Raw genomic sequence first — 11,866 nt, forward strand, 5'->3', positions numbered from 1 at the left:
GACAGGTCGACCTACTCTTTGCATAGGTCGACCTATTGAGTGTATAGCACTTGAAAATGAGCAATGTGTGACACTTGCGTCGACCTGAAGGGTCGGCGTGCGCATTCCCGTGAGTTCCCCAAAATGCTATGCGTCGACCTAATCCATCAATGCGTCGACGCATTTTGCTCTATCATCTGAATTTCAAAAAGTGGATGCGTCGACTTGAAGAGTCAGCGTGCGCATACCCGAGATAACACAAAGTTCCATGCGTCGACCTATTCATGTAATGCATCGACGCATTCAGCCTTTACATAGAATTTTTCAGAAGCAGCTTGCAGTAGGTCGACCTATTGTATCTATGAGTCGACCTATAAGAGTCTTGTAGTCAAAAATACTTGTCTTGGTTGCATTTGCTCGATTTCTATGTTTCCACTTAGGTTGTAGTTGATTCACAATGTTTTGACATCATGAAAACTACATCTTGCTCTCACAATTTATAATATTTATAAGTTACACTAGATATGTATGATTAGCCTACTCAATGTAAATATGTATAGTTTTTGTAATTATGTAGAGTTTTTGTAATCCATATGATGTGTGACATTTTGATTTTTATGTAATCTTTTATAATTTTATTGGCCTTGTTGTAATTAAATATATTGTATAAAATGTGTCATTTAGGTTCTTTATTACAAATGACAAGTTATAAAAAAATATTTAAAATTAAAAAGAATGATATTTTAAAAATACAAGGGATTTCCCATCCGTTAACAATTCGAACCAAAGTGAAAAATGGTCCCTAATTCTTATCCCAATAATTAGCATCTCAACCCAAGGGGAAAATGAGGAATAAGAAATTTGAGGAATTTCCCCTCGGGTAACCTCCCAACTATGGGGAAAATGACTAATTTTTTGAGTTTTTTGCCCAAACTAATGGATTGAAGAGAAAATTGACGTACTTTCTATAACACCCAATGTTACCTTGACACCTCAATCGAGATAAAAATCCTCTACATTTAGAGGTAAGAAGTCTATTTTGTATAATGTGTTTTTAGTGATGTGTTTAATGGTTTTATTGTCATGTAATTCCAACTAATATATTTGTGGCAGGGACATTCCATTACATAAAGACATTCCTTTTATTTAGAGATTGCAATTTTGACTGTTTTACTATTAAATTAAAAAAAAAAAAGTTTTTTGATTAACTAGTATGATCATTGTCAAGTTTAATTATTTAAAAGAAAATTGTTTCTCGCTAGGTCAAGTATGAGACAAATGTTTGTTACTGAATCATAAAATGAAAGTTGAGTTTTTTTTAATAAATAGTAATTGTAATATATTGTAGAAAAATTATATTAATAAATACATTACCTTAAAATGCATAAGAATATATTATATTACTATATTGTCTACTTCAATATACCAAGTTGATGTTTTAATTCACTTTTATAGAACTTTATACAAAAAAAATTAATATTTTTATCATGAAAACTAATAAGCTGAATCATAAGAAAGAATAAACATCTTAGTAGTATGTATAGTATTGTGGATATGTCATACAAAAACTTCAAATCACACTACATTCACACGAAAACTCAACATAAAAAAATAAGTTATTCAAATACAAATCACATTCATTAGTTTCAAATCACATAGAAATACAACACAAAAAATCTCTAAAGATGAACACCCTTAACACTTGGTGGTGGAACCTTCTTCCAAATAACCTTAACAAGATCAAGAAATAATGGAAACTGCACAGCTGCATAGAATGTGACAGGCAAGCAAATAGAAATATATAAATAGAACAAGATACCTCCCTTGGTATATTTATCTGTGAGCACAAGGAAATGTCCAGCGCAAAAAGAAACAAACATAGCAACAATGGATACAAAGAGAGAACTTAAGCCAAAAAGAAGCTTCATTGGCAAGTTTCGACGAAAGTCTTCGACTTCTTTTCGAGAAGTGAGTATAGAAAGGAACATGATGAGTGCAGTAACAGAGAAGTAAAGTCCAATTAATGAAGATATAGCAAATCCTTCAAATGCTGGTTGTCCTTCTAATGCTGGTTTTCCCGTTGCTTGATTACCACCAGGGACACTGCCTGATGTAGCAAAGGAGACACCAGCAATGAGAGCTGCAACAACTGAGCATGACTCTGATGTATCTTTCAACCATTCAATACTGTTTTGTAGAAGTTCTTTGTGTTGCTCCTTAAAGATTTCACTTGGGGTTTTTCCTTCTTTATTATTTCTATGATTGAAATGCTCTGGTACTAGTCCTTTGATGTACTATACCAAAAATATGTGTTAATGCTTCTTTTAAAATGTAATATATAAATATATAGTGATAAGTAATAATTAAACTCAGGACCATTTTAAGTTTTTTAAGATATTGTGTAGGTTAGCCATGGTTCAACAACCGTGACAAAACAAATAGAGACCCTATATAACTATGTTTTAACTATGAAAAATTATAAGTGGTCCTATTTACCCATAGTTTAACAATGGCATATTTGGGGATCTCTATTTTAACCCACATCGCACACCTTAAAAAATGACTCTCAATAAACTATAAATGTACCTTGTACCACTTGATGTCCCACATCATTTGCATAGCAGCACCAGATATCTTCCATGTATTTTCTCTTTGGATTGATGTATACGCTGCCAAGTGTAACATAGTATTCTCATTTTTATCAACTTCTAGATTTAGATGTTGAAACACCTCTCTAGGTAAACTCTTCCACAACCACTTAATAACATGTGGTTGCCTATTCTTTACTGCCAAAAGCAATGCATTTTCATTGTTGGAGTTAACCTCATGGGTCACACTTCTTATCTTTTGTTTAAGTGCGGACATCATCTCAACTATTCCATGACTTGCTGCAATCAAATATGCGGTTTCCTTTAAAATACTTTTCTCTTCTGATAATTCTGGTTTAATATTCTTCATTGCAACAAGTAATAAACCTTTTTTATCAGATGTATTTGGTACTTTAGAATTAAGCTCTTCCATAATTTCTGCTATGCCACTTTTTGCTACTGCCAAAAATGTTGTATCTTTTCCATCAATATTTGTTGAATCTTCCAATTTTTTATTTTTCAATGTCTTTTGCATTGAGGTATAACCTGCAAATATAAATAGTGATTATTTAATTATTTATATTTTAATTATATATCTTCATTAATTTTTTGTACATATTTTTATTTACCACCTTCCTGTTCGCACTTGATAAACTCTGGAACATTCATAAACCAATCTTCCCTTTTTTCTTCATGTTCTATGTCACGTAATGGATCAAATCCACCACCCATGTATGACTCGTAAGGATTCTTCATAAACTCTTCCAAAAGCAGACGACCAAATATGTGCTTCTTCTTAATAGTCTTTATTGTCTTTATGTCTACAGAAGTAATTGAGCAAAATAGCAATGGTGACTTATTGATTGAGTTATGGAAACAAGCTTACGTTTGAATGTTCCAAAATTTAGAGATGTGCAGTATAAATGTATACTCAAATGAAAACATGCAAAATTAAAGTTAGAAGAGTTCAATATACATACCCAATAGTGATAGGATAGGCCATCTTGATACAAACTTTTGAATGCGGTGACATAATATCTTACCACAACTAAAAAAATCTAGTTGAGCAAGAGTATTTCTTACTTTGTATGCCTTTTCTAGTTCGTCAACACGGTATACAGGTATTAATACTTCACTATGATAATCATTTTCTGCAATATTGACAGGTCCTTCATAAATAATAGTGAACGACATTAAATAAAGGAAGAGTTAACTTTGTTATTTCCATTCATAAATATTCCTATAAAAAATAGAAGAGAAAACTTGAATAGTGTTATTAACTACACTCTATACTATTAAGGACACTTGAGCATCTGTTAATAGTTTACTAATTTTAAAACACTAAAAAATAATGTTAAAGGGATGATAAAAGTTTACTAATTTTTAAATCATACCGTTCTTTAAATTTCCTTTAGATATAGCCTTCTTTTGATACAATTCCATTGTAGTTTTTGCGTCTTGGAGGCTTACAGAAAAACCTTCGACACCAAAATTTTATAAATAATATTAGACATTTTCTTCATGTTATTTTACAAAAAAGTAAAAACAATGCTAGAAAATGACATTTAAATTTATAAAAAAGACAAATTTAAACAGATTTATCTTTATATTATTTCTCCCTGAGCTTTTCTATTGAACTACAAACAATGCATAAGATAATGTTAGAAAAACAATCAATATGTAAGATTAAAGAGAAACATAAGTAAAAGACAATGTACATGATCGATCTCTGTTAACTTATTTTAGCCAATGTTTTCCACCTCTGCGACATATAATACCTGTAATTTCCTTTAGTTTTGGCTTATTAAATATGATTCTAATGTTTCAAGCCATATATAATACTAGGTTTCAGTTTACCATGGTATGAGTTATACTCAACAATTCACATAATAATCTCCACAATATGAGTCATACTCATCAATCTCCACCTTAGAGAATATCAATCCCTATTTAAATATTTGTTGCATTATGATTAATCCTGCCAAGTTGGTAGGTACACCTCCTATTTAACACTGATAAATACGTAACAGGTTTATGCATTGGATGAACTTGTCAGTGATGACTGTCTTGATCAACATATCAGTTACATTCTCTAAAGTATGAAACTTTTCAAGTAATATGTATTCATATGCAAGTACCTTTATGATCTTGTGAGACCTCAAACCAATGTTCTTGTTCTTGGCATGATAAACCTTATTGTTTGTCAAATAAATGACACTCTAACTATCATAATGTAATTGAAATCCACCTTGATCAACACCTAATTCTTTCATCAATCATGTAAGCCATGAGGCTTCTTTGGAAGTTTCACTTGTCACCATGTACTCTACACTAGTTGTTGACATGGCCACCAGGGATTAAGCAGATGATTTCCAACAAATAGGTCATCCTGTTAAAGTAAGGACATACTCTATTATAGAGCTCCTATCATCCATATTAACACATAGCTTGAATCAACATATCCTACAATTGAAGGATATCCTTGTTTATTTATAAACATGATACCATAGCTCATAGTATCCTTAAGGTGCCTAAAATATCCACTTGACTGCTTCCCATTGATATTTTCCTGGTTTGGGCATAAACTTATAAACTTGGCTTACAACTTGTGTCAAATTTGATATAATGCAAACCATATCACATACTAAAGAACCAACAACATTAGCATAAGAAACCTTTGACATATACTTAGCTTTTACATCTGTCTCTGGACAATGATCAAATGAAAGCTTAAAATGTTTCCCCGGCGGAGTACTCACAACCTTTAATTTACTCATGTCAAACTTGTCTAACACCTTTTCAACTTATCTTATCTAGGAGGGCCATAATTTTCTATCCTTCTTATCCATATGAATAAGGTTGATTAATATGTTTCATAATTTGGTCAGTGAGTTGTCAAACATAAACGAGTCTTAAGTAGTAAAATAAAATTTGTTAGTATAGTGTAAATATTGATTAATACATTTCATAATTTAATGTTTGAAAATTGTAGATATTGTGTATTTCAATGGTTAATGAAGTAGTGAAAGTAGTTAATAATTTATAAGTAAAATGAGTGGTTAAAACATATATTTTTGTGGTTAATGTAATGATGAAATTGGTTAATAATCTAACTTATATTTGTGTTATAATATTTATTTTGTTGAAAAATATATTTTTATAAGTAATATTTTTAATTTTAAAATAGACACTATTCATCATAATATCGAACTAATTAGATACACGTGCGATCGTACGGATAAATTTATTTGATACAATATAAATTGTATTTTGATACATATATAAATTTGAAATTAGCTATTAATTTTAAAATGAACAATGATTATATAAACTCAATTGTATTAAAATATACAGAGAAAAAAAGTGACTCATGAGATGAAAGAAAAAGAAATATTTAAAATTAAGAATTTTAAAATTAAATAGGGACTTTTTTTTTTCTTAGGGACTAATTTGGACTCTTTTTTTTGTGAGAGATTAAAATGAGTCTTCATTGGCAGTCCAGTCACGGTTCAACAGTAAGAAAAAAACCAGTTTGAAAAAACTATTAGTAGAGAAACTAACATGGCTCAGTTAAATTTTGTAAGGGATTTAATAGGAATTTTTTTTTAGGGACTAATCTGACCATCTTTAGTTTTTGTGAGGGATTAAAATTAACCTTCACTCTTTTATTTAAATTAAAAAATAGATTATTAGTATTTTAGTGATAATAAATAAATAGAGGGAAAATATTAAAAAGAAGTTGAGAAAGTGTAGGAAAAAAATTTGAGAGAAATTTAAAATTTTAATCAAGAGAAAACATGAGTGAATGTAATATTTAATTGTGATTTAAATGATGAAGGTTGTTAAATTAATGTCACATGTCAATCTTAAAAAGAGTTAGATACATAATATATTGTTGAAATTGGACACATGACATGCTGAAATAGAAGATAAAAATGTAGGAAAGAAAGAAGATAAATATTAGTTGATTATTTAAACGTTTTTTTTAGTTTTACTAATTTATAGTGAACGGATAATTTATGAAATTCATACAATTGATTTTTGAATTTTAATAGATACTCCTTCCCTCCCAAAATGAGTGATTCATTTGAAATAAAATGATGTCCTAAAATAAATTACTCATTTCAGTTTCCAATACACTTTTTTCAGTTCTACCTCTAATTAATAAAAATTTCAACATTTTCAATACATGATAAAGATATTATAGTAAAAACATTATTCTCTCTTACTTTTATACACTTTTTTCTCTTACTTTTTTACACTTTTTTTAATGTATGTTAATTATGGACTAGAACATCCATTGTACGACGGACGGAGTACTAGATAGATGATAGTATAGCTATTTTATTTAAGGTGAGTGTTGATTTCCCTCTCTAGAATTCATGAGATCCCTGTACGGATGCCCTTAATAGCCAATAACAGTTTAGGTGTCAATGATTACGAATTGAACTGAGTATACTTATATCATGGAAAAACCGAGATATCTTATCTAATTTTACTGAGATATCTTATCTAATTTTACTCCCTCCTTCTCATAAAAAGTTATATTTGAGCAATGCACGGTTGTTAAAAAAATAATTAGATATCTTAATTTTAATGACAAAATTAATATTATTTACTATAATATCCTTATTAATTATCTTAAAAAAAGTAAAAATTAATAAATAGAAGTATATAGTAGAAAATAATAATAAAAGTTGCATTGATATTTTACATCAACAATTATTTTGAGAGAAAGAAAATGCAAATGAGACATTTTTGATGAGACTGAGGGAGTAGCATTTTAAGTGCAACGATGAATTACTTACTTAAATTAATTTTCAATTTCATCTTTTTAAGAAACTATGTGTTTTAATAATATCCATATGTATGTGTCACTTACAGAAATACAAAATTTGCTTCCACCATGATAGTCGCCTACTTCCACTCATGAAGGCAGATGTCCTAGTAGCAAGAATTTCGAGAGGAGTGACGTCATCTTTGTCCTTCATAGATCCAAGACTTTCATAGCAATGCATTATTATATTTGCCAAATCTGTTGCACAAGATACATAGATTAATTTTATTGTTTGATAAAATGTAATGTTCGCTAATATTTAATTTCAATGAGTTTTAGCTTATTATTTTAATTAAAAAGTTGAATTATTTTAATGGAAAAAATTGCAAAGACAATTGTTTAAATTAATGTAGAATTAAAATAATATTTACCAAAATTTAGTATTTCGCTTAATAATTTACAATTGTAATAAGTAATTATGTTGTTGAACTAAAAGTGAAATATCCGACCAATTATTAGTTGGTCCAGTGGTGATTGGCGCTGTACTTGATAGTTAAAAAAAAATGAAATATCGATAGATTCCGTATTATTGTTTTGGCTAAGTGTGTACAGTCATATTTATGTAATTCATTTATGCAACTCTTAAACTAAATTAGTTATTTCATTCCAAATAAATAAGTGAGATGTTTTTCCACCGTTACCAGTCGAACAAACTTAACGGAAATATCTCAATAGTATTTTACTATATATATTCTTACTACACTCTTTAGTATATATTTATTTTTTTCCTTATAAGATACCACTCGGTTCTGTATTAAATTAATGGAGGAATTTCACTTTTTTTTAATATAATTATTTTCTTTTCTTATTCTAGAAAAACATTTAAAACAAATTCAAATTAAAAATAAATAAATAAATAAATAAAGATATAAAAAAAACTAACCAAACATTTCTCTCTGAATGGCAACATGAAGGATGCTAGTATCATTGTTATTGACAGCAATATTGATATCATATGGAAAAAACTGTTGTAGATAAACAAACACTAATCTTTTACGTGCACGCACAGCCCAAAATAGTGGTGTTTCTCCCTTTCCATTTTTCTCCTGAATCAAATATTTCCTTTCACCTTCTTTTCCAATTATAACTTCACACACATCTGTGAATCCTCTATATGCTGCAAGGTGAAGAGGAGTACCACCTATTTCATTCTTCATTTTCAAACTACTTTCATCACCAAGCTTTTCTATTGCTTCTACAAGACTTTTCACTTCTTTTTTCAATCCATTGCTTACTGCCACGTGCAATGCTGTTCCTCTTCCCTTTATTTCTATCTTGTGATACTTAATATGTTCGTTGTATTTTGCAATTACTTCTTCCCATTTGTCTTCCATTACTAGCTCACGGAACTCCATAGCTACATATTTCATTTTAAAAACTTGAGTTATTTATAGAGAAATGCTATTCTTACACTATATTCATACACTAATACTTACACCAAACACTCTTTACCGTATTTATATGGTGAATAGTATTTTATAAAATAAAATAATAATATTTATAAAGAATATCTTATACTTTTAAAATTATGGACAACACTGTTCATGTATGAATGTGCATTAATCAACTTCATTACTGTATTAATCAAATTGCATTAATCAAGTTTGATGATTGCTAAAAAATATTTTTAGTACCTGGATGTGCATTAGTCAACTTCATTACTGCATTACCCAAGTGTTTACACTGTATTAACCAAGTTTAGTGACTGCTAAAAATTATTTTTAATACCCGAATGTTGCATTAACAAACTTCATTACTGCATTAACCAAATTTTTACACTGCATTAACCAAATTTGAATAATGTTATTCTTACACCCATGAACAGTACTTTACAGTAGTCACTAAATTTGGTTAATACAGTGTAAAAATCTGGTCAATGCAGTAATGAAGTTAGTTAATGCAATATCCAAGTATTAAAAATAATTTTTAGCAGTCATCAAACTTGGTTAATGCAGTATAAAACTTAGTTAATGCAATAATGAAATTGGTTAATGCACGTCCGTACATGAACAGTGTTGTCCGTAATTTTAAAAATAAAAAATATTTTTTATAAATATTATTATTTTATTTTAAAAAACACTGTTTACTGTATAAATACGGTGAACAGTGTTTGGTGTAAGTATTTTTTGTACTATTTTTCCGGAATCGTTGGATCGCCTATTTTATCAATGCCAAGTAACAAAGGAGGTATGGAATAGAATTATCTTGTGGTTGGGCAAGGATGTTAATTTATCCCAAGAGGATTTCAAGAGCTTCGGGATGATCCAAGAAAAGGTGAAAAACAACAAAACCAAAGTGATCATAAACTCTATATGGATAGCTTTAATTTGGTGCATTTGGAATATGAGAAACACAATCATATTCGATAGCGGCATTTTTAGTCATGAGGAGGTGATTTCTAATATTATGTTTTTCTCTTGGAGATGGGTTAGTAGTAGGGAACCATCGCGGAAGACCAATTTTTACGATTGGTACAAATTCCCTTTACAATGTATCTATTATTTTTAACGTTACCTTGATGTAAGAGTTGCACCCCTAATGCCATTTCTTATATTCCATTGCTTATTAAAAAAAATATATGTGTAAGAATAGTATTAGTGTTATTAATAGCAAAATGTGAAGAAGTCGGTGAGTGTGACAATATGTAAGGAAAGTTTAGACGTACCTTCGTGGTCGTGATAAGACTGAGCTACGCGAAGAGGGAACAAATTAGGTGCCATTTACTTCAAGATTAAAATGTGGAATGGAAATAGCAATAAGGATGGATGAGAATTAGGTAGTGCAAGCTTAACTCTCATATATAAGAAAAGTTAAGAATCCAATGCTTATAGAAAACAATAATCATATTCCCTTCCAAACGAAATAGGATTCACTGCAGTCAATATTTAGTTCACGCTAAGTATCTAATACTTTTTTTTTCTTCTTTTTTTTTTACTTAAATATAAATGATGAACTTTATTAGTTTCAGTAAACTTTTAATAATCTATTATTTAAAAATTAAATATTTTTAAAGTGGGCATGTTGATGAACGTTTGAGTTCTAAGCAATATTTTAAAAATCGGACGGATCATCAGTGATTAAATAGATGAGTGTAATGTATCAGTGATTCATTGATCGATTTACTGGATCATTGATCGAATTGTATGATTAAATCGAATAATTCGATTGAATAAATTGATCTCTACAACAAAATTATATAGTAGTTATAACAAATATATTTTAAACACATTTTAAGTACGACATAAATTAAATAATAAAAATAACTGCAATCTATAATAACTTTAATTATAAGAAGAAAGAGTTGTTGAAAATAAATTTTGAACAAAATCTGTTATATTTTAAATTTTATAAATTATCCAAACAACGTCGTTTTTTCTCTAAAAAAAAATATTTAACCTGTTGATTTTCTAAAATCATCGTAAATTCGTAAGTTTTTATTGATTTTGTTTAATTTTGATAGGTTTTTATTACTTTATTAACTAGCTCGAACTAGTATTTAGATCAAACTAATAACTCTTATGATTTCCCATTCAATCAGTTCGATCGACAGATTTATTTAAATTTTTAAAACACTAATTTTGAGACTTATTCTTCTCAAGGTCTAAGTTTCTCCTTAGGTTCTTATGTTAAACCAATTCATACATAGCAATGTTCTAATTTTAAATAAGTCTGCACAAGTGGAGAGGGTATTTATCTAAAATTATTCGGTTGCAATGTTGAATACAATTTTTAAAATTTATTTTAAATGTTTTTAATAATTCTACCTTTAATTTATTTTGTATAAATCTAATAGACAATTTTCTAAAACGTATTTCTTTTTGTTATAATTTGATTTTTATCCTCTATTTGAGCCTGCTAATATTTTTTAAACGATTCATATAATATTTTATATTGGTGTATTAAAAAATTTAAAAAATAATATTTTACAGTTTTTCAATTAAAATATTAGTTTAAACAGTATAAAGAAAAATTCAAGTTTTATATTAATTAGAAAAACTGTATACATATTCATCTTTAATTTTCTATTTTCATGTCACTTAGTAATATTTTTATTCCTTTCTTCAATTTTGCTTTTTGTCGTTGCAACTTTAAAGGGAGTGAAACATATTATATGATGACAAAAGCAAAGTGCAGTAAGTTCACTTCTGAGTGAGACGCAAGCTTAAGCAAAAGCTACGTATCTTCTTTTATTTTTTTGGTCTAAAGTAAAAGCTACCTTCTTTTTTTACTTTAGACTAATATAAGTCCTCTAATATCACGTCTTGTAGAATCCAACTATAAAGCACAATACTCGATACAGATATATCGGATACGCAATTCATAGACACATAGACTAGACATTTCTTATATTTTATTCATGAGCACATTTATTTTTGTATAAACAATTTCAATCTAGCAGAATTTAAATTTACTATTTTATGGAATTCGAATATGTCATTATGAGAAAAACATATTCTCAAAA

The 11,866-nt window shown here is 28.7% G+C and overlaps 1 protein-coding gene across 2 annotated transcripts; it reads right to left on the reverse strand.

Moving 5' to 3' along the window:
- Window positions 1–1,536: 1,536 nt before the first annotated feature.
- Window positions 1,537–10,166, reverse strand: LOC131656665 (uncharacterized). 2 transcript variants are annotated; one of them, XM_058926312.1, is made up of 9 exons: window positions 10,070–10,166; window positions 8,288–8,761; window positions 7,450–7,602; window positions 3,962–4,045; window positions 3,548–3,718; window positions 3,200–3,388; window positions 2,955–3,113; window positions 2,566–2,867; window positions 1,537–2,273 (listed from the first exon to the last, which is right to left on the reverse strand). In XM_058926312.1, the coding sequence occupies exons 1-9, from the start codon at window positions 10,122–10,124 to the stop codon at window positions 1,659–1,661; spliced, it is 2,202 nt and encodes a 733-aa protein (XP_058782295.1). In that variant the 5' UTR covers window positions 10,125–10,166; the 3' UTR covers window positions 1,537–1,658. The 2 variants fall into 2 exon arrangements, with proteins under 2 accessions (XP_058782295.1, XP_058782294.1); XM_058926311.1 differs by having other exon boundaries at window positions 2,566–3,113.
- Between the last annotated feature and the right edge of the window lie 1,700 nt (window positions 10,167–11,866).

Source organism: Vicia villosa, linkage group LG3 (assembly GCF_029867415.1).
Source record: "Vicia villosa cultivar HV-30 ecotype Madison, WI linkage group LG3, Vvil1.0, whole genome shotgun sequence".
In the NCBI taxonomy this organism is placed as follows: domain Eukaryota; kingdom Viridiplantae; phylum Streptophyta; class Magnoliopsida; order Fabales; family Fabaceae; genus Vicia; species Vicia villosa.